This window comes from Coffea arabica, chromosome 5e (assembly GCF_036785885.1).
Source record: "Coffea arabica cultivar ET-39 chromosome 5e, Coffea Arabica ET-39 HiFi, whole genome shotgun sequence".
Taxonomy (NCBI): domain Eukaryota; kingdom Viridiplantae; phylum Streptophyta; class Magnoliopsida; order Gentianales; family Rubiaceae; genus Coffea; species Coffea arabica.
In genome coordinates, this window is record NC_092318.1 from 49,849,006 (window position 1) to 49,873,795 (window position 24,790).

The window sequence follows — 24,790 nt, forward strand, 5'->3', positions numbered from 1 at the left end:
AAAATCATTACCCAATCATTCAGATTTGCGTGATCATGCTAATCAAGGAGATAGCAGAAGAGATAACAATAAAGCCAGGGTCAGATTATGAATGTTTGACACTCCATATTCTTGTTTCAAAGTTTTCATATTTCATTGTAAATTCAAAAGAAGGTTGCTATTCAAGTTTGTGACGATTTTGTTGAAAGTGTCTAAATTTTTTTTCTTTCTGACATTTTCTTACAGAAGTAAGAATTTACGCAAATAAACCTAATCCCCACAGGAACTTCAAAAGTCGGCAACTTTTGAAGTCCTGTGAGGGACTTATCTACCGATGTGGGATAGAAAACCAACAGGGTGCCCGCTGCTAAGAGATAAAGACCCCCAAGTTGAAAGTGTCTAAATGCAAGTACACCAAACGTAAAAATGTATGCAATTAAATAGTACAAAACTGAGCGCAAATCAAGTCAAATGACTCGTGGGACACATCGATGTGCAGATTGAGTGCAGATCACATCAATGGGATCATTTGACAGCATTAGAAAATTCTTGTCCAAATCCAAGGTTTTATCTTGAGACAAGGGTCTATGGCTTTGCCAGGCTCTACGTTTCAGTCGATAACTCGGTACAAGTCTCTTAGAGTCATTAGAGTAGGTAATCAACTACAACTGTTTGGGGGTTGAACCAAGAGCTGAAATCAACCAAATTCCCACGGCCATGGTGTAGCTTTTTTTTTTTTTTTGTCAATACAATAGATTTCTATACTAGAGGGAGAGAGAGGACCTAAAGAGATCCAAGAGATACGAAGGAAACTGAACCACCACCGGACCAAATAGATGCGTAATGCACCCGTCTGAATTTTTTAAGCAAAGCCACTTTTTAATATAACGAATTGGTGGGAGACAAGGATTTCCACCTCACCAAGTTTTAATGCATTGGTGGTGGCTACCAACCTTTGGACTGGTGGTTTTCCCACGGCAATGGTGTATTTTTTTTTTTTTTTTTGTCGATACAATAGATTCCTACTGCAGTGGTGTAGTTGATCGAATGAATACTGACATATACGGAATTGAGATGGGGGACATGGTAGTATTGGTGGGATGGGGCGATACAGAAGAAAGTATGAGCAGCCTGCGACAATAGAGAACAGAAATCCCGACCAGGGACATAAAGTACGGATACATATTAGTTTACAATCTGTAGGAGATATCGGTTTCATACTACGTCAATACCAAATACTAAATATTGACAGAGCCAAGCATCGTCAACTTGAGCGTATTCCACCCATGAAGGTTCTTGGGTCCGGACAACTCCCACTGAACTGAGCTTGTGAGAAGTCAAAGCCAGGGTTCTGCATAAAGGATTTGTTAGTTAAGATTTCTGTGAAATAACAAGTAGCCAAAATCAGAGATAATGTTGCCCCTATTGAAATAAGATAAGAGGTTTGCTTTAATACAAACCAAGGGAAAAACCAGTGATATATGTGTAATCTTTCCATTCTCTTAGGCATTCGATGCGATACAGTAGGATAATGTTAGATGTTCAAGGTAGCAATTCTTAAGGATGTCAGTTTATATAGATGAATGTAATGCACGACTGACATAGTGATATGTCACTCAGTTTACTAGCTATCAGCAGTTCCCAAGGAGAATCAGAAGGCAGCATTACTCCCAACGCATATTATCAACAGTTAGTCTAGCTGCAAGAAAGCTGAGAGTGGTGAAGGTAGATGTACTTTTTAATTTATCACTCTAATATACTATTATAACAGGTGCAAAAGCTAACTTGGCCAAAGTAACAGTAGCCGGGGAAGAAAAAAAGAATGCGAGGAAGTTCTGAAGAGAGAAACTCAACCAGTTGCCTAGAGATATCCTAGTTTAATTGAAATCTTGGGAATTTGGATAGGTCATTCTCGCACTATCTGATTCCGTGTTAAAGCTGTTATTTGCTCCAAATGCATACCATGTCTTTTAAGTCTTGAAATACTTGTAAATTCTTAAATCTAATAACAGAAATTAAGTGAATTTGTAGTTGTTCTTGTAAAACTCTCTGCCCAACACTTGAAAGACCAGATGTTCCATGACAAAGTATAACATGGAGGCTTCTTTAGAAATAGAAGCAAAGAACCAACTACTCCAGTATTCAAATTTTATAGTTTAACTGTTTCCTTTAATACCTCCACAAAACTGAACCAGAATCGAACTTCAAGATAGTAAAATTATTGGGCTAAAGCTACCATAGGAAATGACAGATAGAAATTTGGTCCAATAATCAGCTTAATAAACATCAAGCTAGACAAATCACCAACATGCATGCACTGAAACATACATGTGTTCTAGATGCATGAAAAATCTAAACAGTGAGTTAGTATGAATATGCTAAGTTCATCAGATAAAACCAGAAAAAAAGCGACAATTTAAGAATTAGCAGTTGTGTAAGATTAGAGAGTGCATACCTCCTCTTGAAATCTCTGAAGCATAAGGCGTTTCTGTTCCATGTCTGTGGCGTAAGGATCCAACTGGCCTTGTCCCATTATTGGAGAAGGCCATGTCTGACCTATATCCCTTTTCTGCAGAGTTATGTGCATTGTGTCATCCTCTGTCACAAACCAATTCTTCAGTCACCACACATATATAATCTTTTAATTTATAAAATACCAGCAATAGTAAAACCAAACAATTAGATTCCAGAACATTAGTACACATCTACAGAGCATTTGGATATATTGGCTCAAGCTAAAAGGCAAGTGCATGAATCAAACTCAACATCTTTTCAAGCCATTCAGATCAAATACCGGACAATTAAAACTCTAGCAAGACATCTGAGCAAGTACCCTCTGTATCAAGCTAAACTCAACACAATTCAAGAAATCACACATATGACAAATGGGCACTAGAACCAAAAGCACGAATTCAGTAGCATATTATAAAACAGAATCTCCTTATGCACTAGAAAATATATGAAGAAATTACCTAGAGTCCAAAATGAACAATCAGTCTTCACTGGGTTAGTAAGATCATGCTGAAAAAGAAAAGAGAAAAAGAAATCAACTTTGCAATCACTTTACAGCCATATTCTAACTTAAGTTTCTTTTTTGGGGCTAGAACAAGCAAATTCCTAATAAATAATCAAATTCCTCAACTAACAAAAAAATGGTAAGGCTAAAAAGAAAAAAAAGAGAGGGCTGACATTAAGATAAGGAGGGTTGCCTTTGATCCCAACTTCCAAATGTTTAGATTCAATCTTGCTGTAAAATAGCTTCTTAGGAACATTTGCTGGAAGTGGGATGTAAATGTTAACTTCTTCAAGCGTTTGATCCCACTCAAACACCTTTTGCCCTGCAAAAATTTAATCACCCAATAAAAATCAGCAATTTCTACACAGATAACCAGTTAGAAATTGAAGAATCATCAAAAACACAAAACCGTTGTGGGTGAAGCTATGGCGCTTCTCAGGGGCCAATTTCTCTGCCATCTTCTTCTAGGGTTTCGTTTGCTGGTTTTAACAAAATTGATCGGCCAGGGGATTATGGGGAATTGGGGCACCTAGGTTCCCGGCAGAAAAATGGAATGACTGATTTTCCCGGGAAGAAGAATGCTTGCAGATTACTATAACAACGAGAATAGAATGAAGAACTAAATATAAGGAATTTTCTATTTCTCAAAAAAAAAAAAAGGGAATTTTCTATTTCTCAAAAAAATGGATTTTTCTCAAAAAAAAAAAAGGTACAATGTGCCTTAGAACCTGTTCTTTCAAGAAAAAGCAAGCAAATTACCTGACTACCCCCTAAACTTTTAGAAGGATAGAGTTTTGATCACTCAACTTTTATGAATATATTTTTACCCACTAAATTATATATATATATATATATATATTTTGTCAACACATGGAGTATCCCAACATAGCCGGACTAATCTCCCTACGCTTGTGCACCTCGCCCCCCAATAATACACAAGCGTTAAGAGGGATCGAACTTGTGATCTTGGGACCGAATGGCTACCCCAAGACCAGCAGGCCAACTCCGAAGGGCTCTTTTACCCACTAAATTATAGAAAAGTATAAATGTTGGACTATTTTGTCTATTCTCACAATCAAGTCTATCAAATCTAAGGAGCTGCACTAGCCACGAGATATAATGGCAAAAACAGACAAAATAGCTCAAAATTTATATTTTTAATAATTTAGTGGATAAATACATGAGTGGCCAAAGTATTACTATTCGAAAAGTTTAATGGGTAACCAAATAATTTACTCTTAAAAATAAATGTACAAGTATTTGGAAACACAATTTCTTTAAATAACTAAAAAAAAAAAGAGAAGATTCTGCAGACTACAATATCATTTCACGTTAATCCCAGTCTTGAATTTAGCATTGATGAAACTTTTTTATGATGAAAATGGAAATGTAATTCAATAGATTAGTCTTACATATACTCTTCATGTATAACAATTTCTCCTCTTTTGCTTTTTCATTTTGTCAAAATAGGTCTCGATTTTAGTCACGTGTAAAATTCTAATAATTGACCATTTGCTTCTAAAAGACATTAATGGGAGACTCTAAACCCGCTTGTATATAAATTTACATTTCATTCATAATGGTCATACTCTTAAATACTAATTTTTGAGATTGTTATGCAACATTTATCCTAATTCATATGCCATAACTATAGAATATATATATATATATATATATATATGTATAAATATATTTTACATAAATTCATCCATAGTGACTTTGCAGAGGGACCATATACAGAGGGACCATATAACCATCTCAATTAAGCTGAAAAAACAATGATTTAAATACCAAGAGGGACATGACAGAGACAGATTCATCACGCTTTTCTTGTAATTTGCGGAGGGCTGAATGTTGAAGAGTATGCTATATCACGCTTTTGGCAATAGAGAAACTAATTCAAGGGGCTGATGGGATATCATATAACCTGTACGCCTTTGGTGACAGAGGATACAGCAGAGTAGCTGTTGAGAAAGCGTGATACAGTAGTTTGACGCCTTTTCTATTATAGATAGAAAAACATGTTATCATGCTTGAAAAAAAAGTTAAATCAATCACCAGCTGAAATAAATCAGAGTAATGCAGTACACAAAAAGTAACACCTGACAAAAGCTATAGTCATCTAAGAAAACTGACAGAATGAAATGATGCTAAGAGAAGGAATGTAGCAATTGATCAGAACAAAAGACCAGTTTGGTAGATAAAATAAGACACAGAAATAGAAGGTACAAATCCAAAGGTAGAAATAATCATATTTACACGTTCAGCCTTCAACCAGCATACATTACTACAGCAGGTTCTTCAAGAAATCTCAAGGAAGAGCATCTAAAGGAGGGGAAGGAACTGGAAAGAAAACTATGCTGATCCATTGAGATTCTTGCCCCGGCTAAACGCTATGATCTGTACGTCAGTCTGCCTATCAGCTCCCTTCTCAAAGTCGACGATTGATGGGACAAATTTCTTCCGGCACCAACAGTGAACTGAACATGTTACATTGTTTCCTTGCGTCCAGCATACCGCTTGAGAGGTCAATCCCTTCTTGAACTCGGATCCATATTTTGCGAGCAGCATAATATTACGAGTGAAATGGCCTTTACAGATAGATTATGACACCGCTATCCCAAGTTTTTACGACTGAAGGTATGAGAGTAAACTGAACACCCAATTTTGATGCAAGGACGAGCAAAATTTCAGAAACATATGCACAGAAAGTAAGCAACTAATACTCTCTATGATTCCAAATATTGATATGTCTGACGTGTAAAGGGGGACAGAGATATATCACCCAAAAGGCAGAAACCTCAAGCAAGACTAGACGCGACATCCAGGAAGGGTAATCAGGCCCTCAATGTGTTTATGAACATCAATCCCTATATATCTTCTGGTGATATAACAATCGAAGCAACTGTCATTCAGATCACAAATTTTCCTGCAACTCACTTGGTTGATGTCATAATACATAGCACAACCAGCAATGTAGAACACCAATTCATCTTTTTGATCCACTCTAGGGATGAAGGACAACACAAGATATGGGCATTTATCAGAACCAGCCCTCTCCCTAACCATTGAGGGACATGCACCCAAAACTGCATCCATATCAACAGAATATTTGAGAAGCCACCCCGAACAACTATCCTCCATCTCATGGACAAAACATTGTGACTCTTGATGCACAACATGATATAAATGACCGCCAGACTCCACAAAAAATGAATTGCAGTACGGCCAAATTCCATTTGGAGGCATGGGTATAGACTTTATTGATTCTTTAGCTACATCAAAGCACAAGGTAGTTCGACGACCAAAAGAAGGCCAATAAATTATCCCATTCAGGAGTACCCCTCTGTAAAAGTTAATGGACAATTTCAAATCATCCCCTGAAAGTATATCATTGTTGACTAACTTCCACAGTCCTGTCTCTGATGAATAGATTTCAATACTGTAACGATAGCAACTAGACTCAAATTTAGGCCTAGAAAAGTCAATGATCTTATAGGAGGATGATTCAAGAGGATCAAAAGCCAAATTCCAATAATGCTCATTTAAAATATCATAAAGTAAGTCTCTCCTCATGCCTTCAGAACTCGGGATCTGAATATGCCAACCAAGAGTAGGATTATATAGGTAGAGACTGAGGACGACATTCCAATTGCTCAACCAAGTATCACCACAAAGCAATAAGCCATTGCAAGAGTGCAAAATTTTCATATCTGGGCTAATGTGAGGAAGCTTTGCTAGAGGGGGTTTAACTGATACAGAATTACCATGGAGAGGAATGAGCTGACCTCCTGCTGTTGTGGTGAAAAGGAAACCAGAGATGGCACTGGGATTGAAGTGCAGAAGAGCAAGTCTGGAACTCGAGATGAGAGCATGCCATTGTCTTGTGAAACTTTGAATTGTAACAGTTGACTTGCTGGCAATTTTGACAGTATGATTATCAAAAGATCTTCATTGCCTCCCACAATCTCAGCAGACATTGTTACAGGCGCTTTAAGCAGATTTTTTGAATTTTGGCTTTTCGATGAAGCTAGCCGCAATCTCTTTCCTGCAATAACGTTAGCAGATTCTCTACAATACTACGACTCCGGAAAAGGAAGTATCATTTGCGTTATGGGATTGATGGCTGCATTTGCAATGAAAGAAAAATGTGGCAAAAATGAGAATGGTGGCTGCATCTGCAATGAAAGAAAATCAGGCAATGAGGGATACAAGAGGATTTTAAGGACTGCCAAAATGTAGTAATTGCAATATCTTTAGATTCCCAAATGTTTAGCGGCTAATAAAAAATTAAAGAAACAGAAATTTATGAAGAATATCTCGTAAGTCCTAAACTGAGGGACTAAATCAACAACCATTTATAGTAAGCTAATGCCCTAACTGTATTCAGAATCAATTGAAAATGCCTATTATGATAGTAAGACCCCTTACCGCTAATTGCACAAATAGTAAGCTATAATTTTATATTTTACTATCTTATTGGCCTCGTGCACTGATAATATTTTAAAGATATCATCTATAAAGGCTAAGATGCTTAAATGCAGTAAACTGACAGAATAAATATTAAGCAACCAAGATGTGACTCTAATGATATTCCCAATCAACGGTAACAGAACCTGAATCAGCATCAAATGATTTTCACAATCAATGGTAATTAGACACTGAATCAGTATCAAATTAAGTATAGAAGAGTTAAATTCAACATTATCAAGATTATATGGTGTCACAGGATGAGCAACAGGCTAAAGGGCACTCACTGCCAGGCGTCTCTTAGAAAATAAAACACCAGTTGAAATAAGATATTAACGCACCTAGATATATACAGTTGCACATTTCTGGCTTTCAAGTCTTCCATCAAACTCCTCAATCTGCAGGTGCCAACTTTTGAACTTGCACCGCCACCAATATTTGGTTCCTAAACAACCTTTCCTTTGTCTAGATCGTAAATTGACAAAAAAATTTATCAATCAGTCCTTGGTAACATAATTGATAAATGAAAGATATATTACACCCACATTTCAGAATTTTAAATCCCTTTCATTTGAAAATCGCAAAATTAGCATCTGCCAGAGGCAGGAATAATCATGTTATACAATCGATTTTCTGGTGATAGACATAGAAAGGCAGAAGAGCCAAAAAAAAGACAAAGAAGGGTGACTCCACTTCTCAACTAGAGTTGGGTTTCAGACCTGTTGGCATAATGCACACTGGAACATACTACTAAAAACCTACATTTTGTTTTGTTTGTGAAGAAACCATATCCGGTCAGGCCCATGAGTGGATCCTTTTAGAACTATGGCCCGGCCATTCACATGAGCATAGGGAACCTATACTCAAGCGTTCAACTGGGCCCTTGACAGGATGGGTGAGGAATCACTCTAGATCTAATTTATTGGGGAATCACCCTAGACATTTTTATACTTATCATAGTATAATGAAGGCCTAATTCTTTTTACCAAAAAAAAAAGATGGCCTAAGTCTAAAAGTAGCTGTTCGCAAAAGCACATACATGCATTGATTTTAACGTAGGGAAACTAATTATCCAAGTTAGTAAGGCTACACATGATTCATAGTGATTCAATTGCAACCTGCACAAAACAACAAGATATACAGAAAACAGCCTAAAATCAGCTCTTACACAAGCAAGCCAAACACATGAGGAGCAATCAAATTAGTCCCCATGCATAAAAGAATAACAGCTTGGCCTTATTGCAATTCCACAGCCAATCGAAAGCACCAAGAAGCCAGAACCCAAAAACTTACTAAGACCAACAAAGTAATCTACCAATTAGCAGCATCCAAGAAAACTATCTATCATTCATCCTATAAGTTCAATCACCTAATTGTAAACTTATACATCCCAATTGCCAAGGCTAATCACTGCAATCATTGTTTTATAACTACCAGCTATTGAGAAAAAGCAAGAGAAAAGCAAAATCAGGGAAATTGAATTACCAAATGTTTTTTTTCCCTTACAAAAGACAAAAGCTTCAAAGATAGCTTGTTGAAACTTCCATTATGTCTTTGCTAACAGTCATGCGAAAAGTTGAACTTACTACAGCAGAACACCGACACAACACCGCAAGAACAGACCACAGAAGTAAAGCTTAGTGGATCATATCACCATGTAGAAACCGCATTATACAAAAAACAGTAAGAGGGGAAAACAAAATGACTGAAATTTCTTTATGTCATGATTAAAATGTCAAAACACAAAACAGAATTAACAATAAAAATTCCTTTAACAAAAAATGGTTCTTTTTTCTTCTTTGAAGCAAGCATATGAAGATACCTAGGATTCACTTTTGAACAAATTGAATCTTTTGCACTACTAAAATATCTCGTGCAAAGTGCAACACCTCCCATTATAGCTAGTTAGAATTCAATACATGCCTAATTCAAGTGGTGCTCATAGCAGAGGATTTACATGATCAAGAGATGACGCGGCCTTTGGCCCCTCGAAACTCCAATAGAAACAGTATCGCCCTCAAAACCCTGGCCACACCAGCAACAATCTGCACTCCCTCAGTACCAAAACATATGGCATGTGTTTTTTTGACAAAGATAAAAACATTCTCAATCAACACCTGAACCAATCTTCCATTAAGCTGAATAGTGTTGTAACTATTCAGTAGTTTAACTATTTAATGCTTTTCAGTAGTTTAACCTAGTATTTTTCAAACAATGCTTTTCAGTAGTTTAACTATTTAATGACGACATTCACACATCCAGTTTCGCTTTTGGAAGATAAAAATAAGAATCATAAAGACTTGAATTAAAAAGCCAAGACGTCATTTTTAATTGGAGAAACAGTCGTAAAATTTCCCCAAATTTGGATTGGGCTTTATTTCCCCAAATTTGGATTGGGCTTTATTTCCCCAAATTTATTTGCTTACATCATCATTACAATTTCCAATACACCTTTTTACCTTCCCAATTACCTTTTTATCTCACATACATCACATCACAAAAAGTGCTACAGTAAAAATATCTCTAATAATTCACAATCCAAACAGACCCTATTCATTAATAGTAATTCAGTACTCGAGCTCTTTTTGCCAGATATGACATCCACATATGCATTATCAAAAATATTGGCTCATCATCAATTTACTATGTTTTGACATTAGCTTTCCTAATAAAACCATGACCATCATAATACCACCAAGGAAAGGAAATCCTATATTGGTATACAAGAGTTGAAAGTGAAAAGTAAGATGATCTAGAGAAGTCCACACCAACAATACCATCACCCATGCTAGAGTCATTTTTATCATCATCAAAAGCCATGTTCTACAATGATTTTTTTCCAAAAAAAAAAATCTTTACCAAATATATGCACATAAGATTTTTGCTATGGATAAATAAAGGCAAAGCACAAGGTCTAGACTGATTTGCATTGGGAAAAGTCAATCCCCCACTTCCCTGTGCCTCACCCTTCAATGTATGACAGAAATATAGTCTGAATTTTGTAGAATATCCATAACCTGCAGTGCCACCTAACTCTCGCAAATTAATTAGTTAGTCAATAAAGCAGGAACAAGACTGTAAATTGATTGAAGCAAACAACCTCGAAAGGAAACCAGAATATGGAAGCAAATTAACAGACAAAGAAAATAAATCAACCAATTAATTAATCAATCCAATTAAATACCACAAAAAACAGTAAAGAGGAAAGAGAGGGAAAAAAAAAGAAAAAAACTTACTTTGGGCAGAAGAATGGTGGTCGAAGGAGCCCAACAAAGGAAAGGGAAAGAGGATGGAGGGTCTCTGCGAACAAGAGTTGGCTGATTCACGAGCATTCTCAGCAAAAATCAAAGCAGCATCACATGGTCCTTTTCTCTTTGTCAGGTGAGAGTAAAGAAAGGAGAAGGCAGCGGTAGTGGTGGTTGTGGGTATGGGGTAGGCACATTCAGATAGAGAGAGAATTATGCGGATTTTGGAGCATAGTAGTCGAGAAAAATATGGCCAAAGCGCAATCTTCACCACTGCAGCAACAAAAAGAAATGCACATTGTCTTCACGCTGATTTATTGCCAAAAAGACACCTATGCCCCCCAACAATAAAAAAACCCCCCTAAATGCATAGGGAATGATTGGGTACTGTAGCTAGGTGTAAGTCCCACCTTTATATATTTAGGATACCATCAAAATCTTTTCAAAACAAACGGAAATACTTATACATGCATTTCCTCACTAATATGAAGAATAGAGATAATAGAAACCATCTTACTTGCAAATGTCATGCAAATGGAGGAGTCAGCTTTCTTTACGGAGCTCATTAGAAATTGCTCCTATTTGCCTTTTTGTCAGGTTTTTACAATAACTGCAATGATGGGGGCCCCAATTACTTCCCCTTCTTAGACACTATGTTCCTGTAGGAAAAGAAGGTTCAATGCAACACCTTTATCAAGCGAAAGCAACTCAATGAGTAATTAACATGCCAACAAGTTTAGTTTACAATCTTATTACAAGTTTAGTTTACAATCTTATTCTCTAAAAGGCACTATGAGGCATCCAGGATATTAACACGTGTAAAAAGTAAAGGCAACTCAATGAGAGATTTACAACATGAGTACATCTCGTATAATTAACTTACCTCAAACATGGTTTATAATGGGTCTAGAACAATAGTATTGTTTAATTTCCATTTTGAGTATTATGACAATGATTAAAGGCCACATTTGCATATAATAGCATAAGGAAACCATGATATCAATGTGAAGTTAAAGATGCAGTACCAGAGATTGTGAGCAATAACAAGAAATGAATAATTAAGAAAATTTTGTACGGAATATTTAAAAGAAGAATGATTTGAGGAAACTTCAGTCGAACAATGCCATTGTTTGAAAAGACAAAGAAATTGTTCCAGCTCTAAAAAATGCATAAAGATGAATTTGTTAATTTATATTTCTCCATTCGACTTGCCTAATTTTATGAACTACACTCTTCTAAAGTAGTTGATGAATACGGTATACAACTATGATGCACATGTACTCACGTGGCCGCAATTTTGAAAAAGAAAAACAAAAGCAAGCTACATAAAGCAGAAACTTTTTTGTTTCTTGAAGAGAATTTCTAAGTTAATAGTCAAATTTGCAAGAGCTACTCCAGTCCTAATCATTAGTGTACAAATAATATGAGATAACGGGAAGTATTTAAAGGGCCATTGTAGCGATGCACACACTTATGATATGCAATGGGTCTGATTTCCTCAGACAACAAATTTACAACATAATGCAATATCTTGGTAGTCTCTAGTAGTAATACTTATGGTATGCATTATGTTGCATAATGCAACATAACGGTAGTCTCTAGTGGCTAAATTGCATAATGCAACATCATTTTCAAGTCGAGAAAAGGAAGGGACTGAGCAAAATCCAATGCCTCATTATACTGATGGCTAGAATTGTCAGCTCTCTACTTATAACAAAAATATGCAAGCACATCATGACAGGAGTTCCATACAGTAATTATCTATCACAAGAATGCAAATTTATAACATATAGTCAAGTTCAGAAAAAGATTTTAGATGGCACTTCACAGCAGAAGAATAACTGTGAGATAAGGTGAAGTGACATGAAGCAGCATTTAGAAAAGGGTACATATTCAGCGAATAAAGACACCAGAGAGAAAGGTCGAATTAAAAGAAAGAAGGATGGGGAATTTGGAGTCTGAGATGAGATAGAACCATTGTTTTGAGAAAATTTTGAACCTCTGCAAAGGTTTAATAGGATTTCCTGCTAGTGTGATGGTCAAAAGCTTGGGGTTGCTGCCTGTAAGTTCAGCTGATATCAGTGCTTGTACTTCTTCGTTAGTGGATTACTGCACCTTTTGCTGCCTCTTTGAGGTAGTTTAATTTTCAATTTTTCATCATCAATCTGTCTCTCTCTCTCTCTCACAAAGATCCTACAGTAACCAACAGTGGAAATCTAAAAACAAAAATTGCAAAGAAAAACTAAGATAATATGGTATAAACAGGTAAAAATTCTTATAGGAAATACTAATTAAAAATGCATCACGCTGATGGCATCGCAAAAGCAAAAAATTCCGTACTTGATTAAAAAAAAACAATGTTTCTGTTTGTTTTGATATTGCAACTCTTCACGCACTCAAAAACTATGCCAAAATGGATTATTTCCAAAATCAAACATCAAGAAAATGGAAAGCCAACCATAAAAATTAAACAAGTAAAATACACTGAGATTGCTGCTGAGACATTAAAATTCAAGGTATTGTGCAACTCCAAAACCCACACACTGCTATACACATAAAGTTTACGTGACACCAGCAATATCAATCTAAAGTAAGAAACTTCTACAAGGGGCTCCACTCAGCTGTGGCCCCATGAACTGAACTTTGTTACACTATTACAAGCAGCACACAAAAACACACTCTGTTGCAAGTCTTGCTTCAGGGCAAGAAGCCAAAGAGAGACCAGCAGAATGATTCATTTGGATGGGTGTGTGTTTTCAGAGCACAAACTACGAAAAATTGGAATGTCTATCTATCCACAAACAACTTAAGTAAAGCCATTTGAACCAAGCGCAAATTAAGAAAAAGAATATATTGTACGCACTCAACATAAATTTCCTCCAGGCTCAAAGTTTAAAAACCTGCTTTCTTCTTCGTTTGCCCCGTTATTTCTCTTTTCTTCTACTTTAAATTTTTTTTAATTGTCATTGACACAAAGTGTATTCAACAATGCATCTGCTCTCTGCCATTAGTGAAGTAAAGTAAACTTCAGGGTCTGCAAAATTCCCTGCCAGCGGGCACCCAATGGCTCAAGGTTGTAATTGGATTACAGGTTTACAAATTCCTTCTATTGGAGCCCCTAAAAGTTCATAAATACCACAAAATGTGTATCTTCGTGTCAGTAAATCAAAAGGTGCAATGAATCACGAAAATCATTAAAGTCTGATAGATCTACCACATTTTCCATGATATAGATACTACAGCTATAAATAAACTTGGGCTTCCCAGACTCCTAGTGTTTCAATTCAGAATAAACTATCTTGCAACAGGTATTCAAAGAGAATGACATCTTCATGCACCACTTCTTCTCTAATCTACATTCCTTGGAATATTTATGCACTTAAGAGCAATAGTACAAGCAGCCAACCACTTGTACCTTCTAAACTGCCAAGTTGCAGTCATTCATGTAAGACACGAGGAGATATTCCTCAAAACATTGATGGAGTGATTCACTTCTATGCCTTTGGATCAAGTCAAACAAATACCTTGTAATTGTTTGTCCTGGAGGTCAAGGCTTCATATCATACTATACAAGCTTAATACATGCATAAAAGTTCATGATTAGTGCTTTATGTTAACTTTCAACCATCAAACTGATATTCTTGAGAGATTGTAAAACCTTCTCAGAGATTTTCCCTTGTTCTTTTCTAACAAGTTAACTTGCTAGAATAAAGTACAAGTGGGGATATAATTCATGTCAATGGTGCTGTGTGTCATTTTTTCTAAGATTAATTGAAATCCTGACTCTGCCATTATTGTTATTACCATTTTATGCGAGGACAAAAATCAACATCCTCTAATATTGTTCACATACTATCTTTTGATGTAACAAAGATTGTTTCTTGATGACTTTCCTCAAGTACTTACATCAATTCATCATGTTGATGCATCACAACGTTGCCATACTAGTATTACATCAACAGACTATTATCAGTAATCAAAGTCACTATATAAAAAGAACATCTTTTGCTTAGAGCTTCAAACAAGACTTGCAATAGCAAAGGCAGGAACCCTGAAATTGCAAAAATTCTACTAGCCCTCATCCTAAGTATATGAAAAGTTGAAAACATTGCATTAAGCTTGAGAAAAAGAACAAAAGGGCAAATTTTAGTCTGCCTTCTTGTAGCTACCATGGCCTTATTTTCTTGGGAGGGGATGGATAGTGGAGGATCACACACCTGGGAGCAAAAGGGCTTTCTTTTCTTTGACAGAGAGTTCTTCGAATGGGGTCAAAAATCTGTATGTCCACTTGGTTGCTTGGTGGGGCGTTCTGGGAAATAAAGGAACAACGGGTTGTCGGGGGCTCCGGCTGCGGAACAAGAATTTGAAGGGGAAAGGAGGGGAGAGAATGGGGACGTGCAACCGGGCAAGAGAGACAAAATTTGGGCCTTTCAGCATGAAATGCCCGGCAAATTAGCCAAGATAATTTCTAGTTTACCAGTCAACTACTACTAGTCTTCTAGAGCACTAGTCTCTAAGGAATAGCGTACTGCTCCAAGGTCGCCAGTGGTTGATGAAACCGGAAAACAATATGATGAAATTGTTGGCCACAAAATCATTGCATGAGAACATGGAAAATGTGGAAGATTTTCTATCCTTATAGTGATATATGAATGCTTCTGCGGTGAAATTGTCGCTCAGCTCTAGCTTTTTTCGTTTGAGTGGATGTTCTGAAACTGTGAGTTAAATCTTCTCTATTGTAAAAGGGTTATTAGTTTATGATTAGTGGGTTTTTTTAATCAGTTAGAAGTTTTTATGTAGTTAAATTTCATGAATTATTCCTTTTTAGATCAAGAAAGGTTTTTTTTTTTTTTTGGCAAAAGAGAAAGGTTAGTTAATTGGTGTAAAAAGCGCTTCTATTTATTTGGAAATAAAATACATCAGTCTACCACAATTACAAATAGAAAATAGAAAAAAATAGAAAATATTTGTAGGGATATGTATAAAAGCATATGAAAATAGACTGGGAATAAACCTTAGCCAGAAGCCTATCACACGGTGAATAATATGACAGGCAGAGAGACAGCCACACAAGCCAGTGTCCCCAGCCTAGAGATTTCCCACTTCTGTCCACCCCTCTCGGCTCACACTTCTTGAGTTCTTTCCCCCTTCAGCCACACACTTCTCTGAATTTCCTTTTCATCATTCTCATCTCTCTCCCACGCGCTCTCAAAAAAACACACATTATAGCTTGAAGTAGCAAAAATAAACTCAAGGGCAGTCCCAATTCAACTCTTCTGGACAGACAAAGTTACAATTTTGTGAACCAAGGTGAGAACTTTCCTCATCCCCTGAAAACAGTGCACCTTTTGGTATTTGGGTTCTTCGATATTTGTCTTCATGATAACAAGTTTGGTTTCAGTTCTTCACTTCAATTCACTTCTATTCACCAGCCCTTTCCCCACCTCCCACCTTCTTTCAAAACAATTACAGGAAATTACCCTTTTGAGGTGAAGAAATTGTTGGACTTTTTTTTTTTTTGGTTTTTTTTTTGTTGTTTTTTTTTTTGGCCCTGCAATTTTGGGGTGAATTTTGTGAATTCAAACAGGTTACCTTTTTTTTTCAGAAGATAACTGTTAAGGGGTTTGTGTGGATTGCTGCATTGGAGGGGTGTTATTATAGAGGTTGTAAAGTGAAGGTCCATGATAGGATTAAGATAAGGTTAAAGAACAATGGCTGCTGTTGCTTCCCTAGTGAACTTGGGAAGTGGTTGCACTTGCACTTGTTCTTCTGGGAAATTTGAAGGTTCATTTTCATTGATTAAGCGGGTTTCTTACTCTAGGAATTACAGGGCTTCTCCAAGAATTTGGGTTGGTAAGAGATGGAGATATGTGTCGGTCTGTAGATTCTCAGTGACCACCGACTATATTGCTGATCAGGGTACGTCAATATCCCTTGATTCCACATTTAGAGGAAGTAATAGTGATGATGCTGATCTTGTCCTTAAGCCAGCTCCAAAGCCTCAGTTGAAATCTGATTCTAGAGCTGAAAACCTTTTAGGAATAGATTCTCTTGATTGGGATGGATCCAAACTTAGCTCGGATTCTGAAGATGAAAAGGTGAACAATGATGAAGAAGAGAGAAATAAAGTGATTGAGTCACTTGGTGAGGCATTGGAGAAGGCTGAGAAACTGGAAACAAGTAAGAAGGTTAGTGTTTCAGTTAGTAAATCACCAGCTAATGGTGGTGCTAACAAAAGTGATGGTAATTTAGTAAATTCGGGATCCAGTTCCAATAAGAAGTCTAAGACATTGAAGAGCGTGTGGCGAAAGGGGAACCCAGTTGGCAGTGTACAAAAAGTTGTGGAACCTGCAAAGCAACGGCCAAAAAATGATGTTGCAGGGAAGATTGAATCTCAAACTGTTTCTCCTCTAGGAACCCCTAAGCCATCACAAAATGTTCGACCAAGGTTACAAGCAAAGCCTTCTGTTGCTCCTCCCCCTGTGGCTAGAAAACCTGTCATTCTGAAGGATGTTGGAGCTGCTCCAAAGCCGTCATCTGCGAATGTAACTGACTCTTCCTCTCAGACCAAAGAAAGAAAGCCAATATTGATTGACAAGTTTGCTTCTAAGAAACCAGTGGTCGATCCTTTGATTGCGCAAGCTGTTTTAGCCCCACCTAAACCAGGAAAGGGTCGTGCACCTGGAAAATTGAAGGATGGAAAGTTGAAGGATGAAAAGTCCAAGGATGAATTTCGTAAAAGGGGTGGTCCATCTGGAGGCCTACGTAAGCGTATAGTTGATGCTGATGATATTTCTGATGAGGAGATTCCAGAGCTTGATGTTTCAATTCCTGGTGCTGCCACAGCAAGGAAAGGAAGAAAATGGACAAAGGCAAGTCGTAAAGCTGCACGACTCCAGGCAGCTAAAGATGCTGCGCCTGTTAGGGTTGAGATCTTGGAAGTTGGCGAAGAAGGTATGCTAACAGAGGAGTTGGCGCACAACTTGGTCATCAGTGAAGGTGAGATTTTTAGATCTTTATACTCAAAGGGAATCAAACCTGATGGTGTGCAAACTCTCAGCAAAGACATGGTGAAGATGATCTGTCAGGAGTATGATGTTGAAGTTATTGATGCTGACCCTGTGAAAGTGGAGGAAATGGCAAAAAAAAAAGAAATTTTTGATGAAGATGATGTCGACAAGTTGGAAGACAGGCCTCCTGTTCTGACCATCATGGGACACGTGGACCATGGGAAAGTAAGCAACAAAATTTTTTCTTGTAGTTGGTTTCAAGAAGCATTATGTGTGTTGCCAGTTAATGGATCTTTTTTGAAGTCATTATGATCTCATCCCATGAAATAATTTTACCTTTCTTTGTTTGTTGCCTATGAACATTTTGTGTGCTTCCAGTTAATTGATCTTTAGGAGAGTCATTCTAGATTTATCGTCCCATAACAATCTTTAGCTAATATATTACCGGTTTTCTTTTGGGTTGGCAGACCACACTTTTGGATTACATCAGGAAAAGCAAGGTATGAATTGATTATTTTTATTGATGTTCATGTTGAGGTACATTTTTTGTAATGCCATTATGATTTGATGACTTTAGAAGAAGTACCTTATTCTTTCTTGTGGTATGATACTTGAATAGTTGGGAACTGAACCTTAGACAACCTACTGTAGGTGGCAGCATCTGAAGCAGGTGGAATTACTCAAGGCATAGGGGCATACAAGGTACAAGTACCTTTTGATGGCAAGCCACAGACTTGTGTTTTCCTTGACACCCCTGGACATGAGGTAATTAATGATGTAGCACTGATTCTAACTTTTAACTGCTTATTCATGCAAGTTTTTTTTTTTTCTTTTTTAAAATTTTTATGTCAAATGCTCTTCTTGGAGATTTTGCAGACATATCTTAAAAGGCCTTTGTCAAGATGAATTATCTAACATAACTGTACGAATGGTTGGATAGGCATTTGGAGCAATGAGAGCTCGTGGAGCCAGAGTAACAGACATTGCTGTTATTGTAGTTGCTGCTGATGATGGAATTCGACCTCAAACAGAAGAGGCCATTGCTCATGCCAAAGCAGCTGGAGTGCCAATTGTTATTGCTATAAACAAAGTGCGCATGCATTTATTCTGAGATTTTCCGCTGTGTGTTGGCTTGTATATCATTTAGTCTCAATTGGTGTTTCCAACTTACAATAACGAAAATTTTCCGTCCACGTTTCCAGATTGATAAGGATGGAGCTAATCCAGATAGAGTCATGCAAGAACTTTCTTCAATTGGTTTGATGCCAGAAGACTGGGGTGGTCAGACCCCAATGGTTAAGGTGCCCAAGCTGCAACCTGAAATTTGTCCTGATATTTCTAAATAATCCTTTGGTAATTGAGTCAGTGCTCATTTATTTCTTCCTCTTTAACAGATCAGTGCTCTTAAAGGCGATAACATTGATGATTTGTTAGAAACTATCATGCTTGTCGCTGAGGTAGCCTCCTAGACTTATTTCTTTGCAGTTTGTTCACTTTGGTACTCTTTTCAGTATTATCATGTTTACCTAGAACTCTATCCACACTATTTTGTTTGGAAGTACATTAGACTGATTAAGGATCTCCATCTGATTAACTGGCAATATGGTCTTGTGAGTGTTGAAAGTACATTAGACTGATTAAGGGTCTCCTTCTTATTAACTACCTATATGCTCCTTATGAGTTTGTTTTGAGAGATTGTAGAGTTTAATATGTTTAAAGAAACCCTGATAATTAGTTGTTAGGATACTTAGCTGATGGCTTTGCTACTCAATTATCCTGAACTTGCCCTTGTACTCTGCACTCTTCTTGCCTGCCGGTCTGAAAATGTAGTTGCCTCTTCAGCATATGTGGTGCCATATAGTCATATACCCTGTTTCTGATTTTCTGCCATTTCTTCCACAGTTGCAAGAGCTGAAGGCTAATCCTCAGAGAAATGCAAAGGGCACAGTTATAGAGGCTGGCCTTGAAAAATCTAAAGGATCTGTTGCCACATTCATTGTGCAGAATGGCACGTTAAGAAGAGGAGATGTAGTAGTTTGTGGGGAAGCTTTTGGAAAGGTTGGTGGGCATTAGACGGAAAGTTTGTGCCATTGATTAAATAAGATTTACTTTTTCTTTTCTTGTTGTAATGTTTTGCTTTCCAGAGATTTAGACAGATACATCTAATTGTCTACCTCTATCTCAAAAAAGTTCCAATTCTGTGCTGTGACAGGTAAGGGCTTTATTTGATGATGGTGGGAAGCGAGTTGATGAAGCTGGGCCTTCTATACCTGTTCAGGTATGCATATTCACCAATTTTGTTGGATGTCATCTGTTTGATAGTTATCATTAATTTCCATGCACTGTGTGAGATTCACAATCAATTCAAATGTAAGATGCACATTTCATTATTTCTTGAAATAGCTCTTAGACTACAGTGATGAGTGTGTAAGTTCTCACTGGTTTCAAGTGCCTCCTCTTAAATGTATGATTTTAAGTTCTAATATGTCGGGATGGCATGTATTTTGTACTTTTTAACCATAGGTAATATGTCTATGCTATAAAATTTTGCTTCCCTGCTTATATATGTATGCTTGATTTTACTAAAAAAGTTCTAGTTTTTCATTGAAACAGATTCTATATGAGGTTTCAAATTTGCTTTGAAAAAGCCAATTTAGTGCTTAAAAAGGCAAAAAATTGTAATCTGCCTTAACTTGTCATTCTGTTAATTCTGTCTGAATTTTTTGATGTCTTTCTTCAATGGTTGTTACACCATCCTGCATCTGTCATCAGGTCATTGGATTGAATACTGTTCCTTCTGCTGGTGATGAGTTTGAAGTTGTTGAGTCTCTTGACTTTGCTCGTGAAAAAGCTGAGTTATGGGCTGAATCATTGAGGAATGAACGCCTGTCGGCAAAAGCTGGAGATGGAAAAATTACACTTTATTCCCTGGCTTCTGCTGTTTCAGCAGGAAAGCAGGCTGGATTGGACTTGCACCAGCTGAATCTAATTCTAAAGGTTGATCTTCAGGTATGCATATTCATTTCAAACTACCAAAGCAATGGTAGTTCTTGTACATCGATGTTATTCTGATACATTAAAAGATATTATATTCCGGAATTTTGTATTACGAAGTGATAGCAACAATGTCTCATCCTATTTTTTTGTCCAGCACTCTGCAAACTGGTATTAAAGTCTGTATCTTTCTGGTAGGCTGCATATTATAAATATGGTGATGTTTTATGTGAATTCTTTATGAATTTTTTTGATGCTTAAAAGTTCTTCCTGCTAGGGCTGTCCTATAGTCATTACAGTCTCTCTTAGAGCTTAGTGCTTATAGCTGTTGGCCTAAATGTACTTGCGTGGTTATGTCCACAAGTGTGCATGCAAGCATATTAGTGTGCCAACTTTAGTGGAAAATCCTTCGCTTCTCATTTAACCGCATTTCATCGGCTATATAGGTTTTGCTCATATACCGAGGATTAGTGTATTAATGTAGATGAACATTGTTAATTATGAATAGGGATCCATAGAAGCTGTTAGACAGGCCCTTCAGGTCCTTCCGCAAGAAAATGTGACTTTGAAGTTCCTACTACAAGCAACTGGGGATGTGAGCACCAGTGATGTTGACCTTGCTGTCGCTAGTAATGCCATTATATTCGGGTTCAATGTGAAAGTCCCTGGTTCTGTCAAGAGCTATGCAGAGAACAGGGGTATTGAGATTCGGCTGTACAGAGTTATATATGAACTTATCGATGATGTGCGGAACGCTATGGAGGGACTACTGGAGCCTGTTGAGGTAAAACAAACTTGTTTAGTCTATACGAGGATATGATTTTACCTTTTCTCCCCAATTTTCGGTGAGCAAGTCAACATTCAATATGGTACACAATATGCCTTCTGTACTTTTTTTTTAAAGAATTAAGCATTCATTTCGGTCTTGGTTGTATGCCTTGGGGGCAATTAACTTCCAAGTCTTATGAAATGGAGGCTGAGACCAAAAAAATCCCCAATATCATTTTTTCTTGTAAGTCGGGGCTATGTGTTAAGTATAATTACTTGCAAAGTAAGAATTGATTTGTCCTAGAGGAATTACCCATTAAATTTGATTTTTTTAGTTTTTGTACTCTAAATCGGGAAATTAATGGATGGGTTCTATTGGCTTTTCTATGCTGATATTGGTATTCAGTAACCTTTAGGCAAAAGCTTCTGCTATTTGCAGGAACAAGAGCCAATTGGTACAGCTGAAGTACGAGCTGTGTTCAAGAGTGGGAGTGGGCATGCTGCTGGATGCATGGTAATGGAAGGAAAAGTTGTGAAAGACTGTGGGATTCGGGTTGTGAGAAAAAGAAAAGAAGTCTATGTTGGCAAACTTGATTCACTACGACGGGTTAAGGAACTTGTGAAAGAGGTATATTGTCTTTCCTCTAAAAATCGTATTTTCTGGACGAGGAGGAATTCTGCATAAAATGGGAAAGTTAAAACATGAGATGGAAAAGATCTCTGGGATAAAAAGCTATGTGAAATAACAAATTGGGAATAGGAATGGGATTAAAAATAATAGATGTGCTGTTTCAATCACAGAATAGGACATAAAATTATAGCTATACCATTTCTTTGGCCAAGTTTTAACATACATCTTTCGCCTGCATGGACAGGTAAATGCGGGACTAGAGTGTGGAATAGGAGTAGACGACTTCGATGGCTGGGCGGAAGGGGATGTTATTGAAGCCTTCAACACCCTGCAAAAGAAAAGAACACTTGAGGAGGCATCAGCCTCAATGGCAGCTGCTCTTGAAGAAGTTGGAATAAAGCTGTAGAGAAGGTATCAATTGTTGGTTTTAGCTGACCTGCAATCTTGATTTTGTCAAGACATAGTTTCTCCCCTTTTCCAGAGGTGAATTTACCACGGTTTCAAGTGCACTCGGCCTGGGAGTTGGGTCTGTCTTCACTAACTGACAAGTATACTCAGATGCCTTGGACATGAGCTTGGGATTTGGCCATCATGGGTTGTTGTTGCATTGTTTGTAAATAGTGGTATATATTAGATTTGAGCTCCATTTTGTAGAGAGCAACCGAGCATGATATCCACCATTGTTTTGAACTGCTCAGATTCAATGAAGATACTATACTAAGTGTAACACACCAAGTCATGAAAAGAGTAAAGATCCAAAAGGAAAAAACGAATACGATGCAGCCTTTTTGCTGCCACAGCTTGTTCAACTGAGCAATAGACTCCCCTCTTCTGGGTGTAATTTCCTTCAGGTTGTACCACAGCTACTCTTACTGGAATGCTGAGATGAAAATACAATATGACCAGAATTCAAGTATTTATTTGTGTTCCTTGTGTCTCAGCTATCGACTACAGCATCTAGGCTCAGCTACTAACTTAACCATTCGACCTGACTGAGGAAAAGGAGGAATTTTCTGTACTTGCTCTTTTGTACGCCAGAATTTTAACCGACTCAGAATTGCTTTTGCCTCGGCCATGATATTGTTACGACACTATAATATGTTGTTTTCTTGTGGAAATCTCCATAGTAACGCAGATGTCCTAAGCTAAATGGATCCTTACTATCCTTTTTTAGTCGAAAACTTTTGATTTTTTGTGAGACAGAATATGGCACAAAGCCTTTGCTTGTGCTCCGTTTGGATTTAACATTTTTTTGAAAAATTGCTTTTGTGTTTCACATCTATAGTAATAAACTCTGAAAAAAATTTCAAAACAATTCAAAAAATACAACACATTTCAAATACTTTAAAAAAATAAAAAAAAATTTCTCACTTTCTTTTTTACACACTACCCACCACCCATCACTGTCCACCACCACTACCACCATCCTCACACTCATGACCCTCTCTCTCTCTCTCTTTCCTTCCTTCCTCCGTTCTCCCTTCCTTTTCTTCCCCCCAATCCCCCCTCCCCTCCACTAACCACGATCAAGAAGGTCACAGCTACAGTGGCACTACCTACAAATGGGAGAGGGGTTTGGGGGCAGGGGGAAAGGAGGGAGAGGAAAGAGGGAGGAGAAAGGGGAGAAAAAAGTGGGGAGGAGGGAGGGGGGGGTGGTGGTGGTGGGTGCGGTAAAATTTTTTTTAAAAAAAGTCTCAAAAAAGTGATAAATTGTAAAATACCCCAAAATGGATTTTAAAAATACTTTTAAAAACATCTCTAAAAATATCTCCAGTAAAAATTTTTCATTTATATAACTACTGTACAGTTTTCGAAAAACATTTTAAAAAATACTAATTCAAACGGAGCCCTTGTTTGTGTTCCAAAATAATGTTTACACGGTACGCTGGATGGTTCAGCGTACTGGGACTTGAGAATCTCTAGTTGCTGAACAAACTCCCATTTAGTTGGATGGATTAAACTCTTGGCTCATCTGAAGGATGCAAATAATCTTGGATATGTTCCTACTGTTAAGCCTGGATTGTCGGATACTATGAACATATTGGTATGTCTTTGTTGGGGTTTTTTTTTTTTGGGTGGGGGGAGTAATTACCCTAGTTCTTAAGCACAAAAGCTTGAAAGCGAGTTTAAGGAAATTTTCATGTTATGAAGCTGAAGCTTGAGATCTTGACAATACCAAACACGGTTTAGATTCTGAGTTTAAGGAAATTTTCGTGTTATTAAGTTGAAGCTTGAGATCTTGACAATTCCAAATACGGTTCAGGTTTTATGATATCATCAGAGATGACATGCACCATTATTCAGTAATACTCATTTTTCCTAGCTTAGTATTATCAACTGAATCAAATCAAAGTGTAAATTGAAATTGCAAAAAATCTGGTGCAAGTTCTAAGACCACATACGCATCTTATTTCACTGCTTAAACATCAGGTGCTTCTACTACATAAAACAAAAGGTTCCCTCGAAAACTAGAAACCGAACACAAGTACACACTACTCTTTCGCACCGGCTAAAAACATGGTGGTGAAGAGGGTTGAACGGAAGTCAAATATCTTGGGCACTAAAATCTTCCACCGCCAAAAAACTGCAGTGAAAATTCAGCCCTCAGAAAAGAAAAGCAAAGAAGTTACAAGCTCGTACATATGAGGAAACCTCTTCCAACATGATTCATCTCTAG

General features: G+C 37.3%; 4 protein-coding genes across 5 annotated transcripts; 1 reads left to right on the forward strand and 3 right to left on the reverse strand.

The window, feature by feature from the left end:
• Positions 1–1,018: 1,018 nt before the first annotated feature.
• On the reverse strand, positions 1,019–3,702 carry LOC140006688 (uncharacterized). The gene is made up of 5 exons (XM_072049027.1): positions 3,405–3,702; positions 3,169–3,317; positions 2,952–3,000; positions 2,435–2,577; positions 1,019–1,330 (listed from the first exon to the last, which is right to left on the reverse strand). Exons 1-5 carry the CDS (start codon positions 3,451–3,453, stop codon positions 1,244–1,246), a joined length of 477 nt encoding a protein of 158 aa, XP_071905128.1. The 5' UTR covers positions 3,454–3,702; the 3' UTR covers positions 1,019–1,243.
• A 1,464-nt stretch (positions 3,703–5,166) lies between these two features.
• Positions 5,167–15,462, reverse strand: LOC140006689 (uncharacterized). 2 transcript variants are annotated; one of them, XM_072049029.1, is made up of 7 exons: positions 14,928–15,462; positions 13,574–13,828; positions 11,228–11,369; positions 10,702–10,983; positions 9,423–9,510; positions 7,807–7,930; positions 5,167–7,173 (listed from the first exon to the last, which is right to left on the reverse strand). In XM_072049029.1, exons 3-6 carry the CDS (start codon positions 11,274–11,276, stop codon positions 7,807–7,809), a joined length of 543 nt encoding a protein of 180 aa, XP_071905130.1. In that variant the 5' UTR covers positions 11,277–11,369; positions 13,574–13,828; positions 14,928–15,462; the 3' UTR covers positions 5,167–7,173. The 2 variants fall into 2 exon arrangements, with proteins under 2 accessions (XP_071905130.1, XP_071905129.1); XM_072049028.1 differs by lacking the exon at positions 13,574–13,828 and having other exon boundaries at positions 14,928–15,461.
• LOC140007093 (F-box protein At5g07610-like) lies at positions 5,807–6,975 on the reverse strand. The gene is made up of 2 exons (XM_072049803.1): positions 6,763–6,975; positions 5,807–6,589 (listed from the first exon to the last, which is right to left on the reverse strand). Exons 1-2 carry the CDS (start codon positions 6,973–6,975, stop codon positions 5,807–5,809), a joined length of 996 nt encoding a protein of 331 aa, XP_071905904.1.
• A 373-nt stretch (positions 15,463–15,835) lies between the features above and the next one.
• LOC113737850 (translation initiation factor IF-2, chloroplastic-like) lies at positions 15,836–23,029 on the forward strand. Its single transcript, XM_072049030.1, has 13 exons — positions 15,836–16,020; positions 16,316–17,945; positions 18,188–18,220; positions 18,372–18,485; positions 18,661–18,810; positions 18,923–19,021; positions 19,115–19,177; positions 19,623–19,778; positions 19,933–19,998; positions 20,493–20,729; positions 21,223–21,498; positions 21,922–22,110; positions 22,358–23,029. Exons 2-13 carry the CDS (start codon positions 16,422–16,424, stop codon positions 22,517–22,519), a joined length of 3,069 nt encoding a protein of 1,022 aa, XP_071905131.1. The 5' UTR covers positions 15,836–16,020; positions 16,316–16,421; the 3' UTR covers positions 22,520–23,029.
• The last annotated feature ends 1,761 nt before the right edge of the window (positions 23,030–24,790 follow it).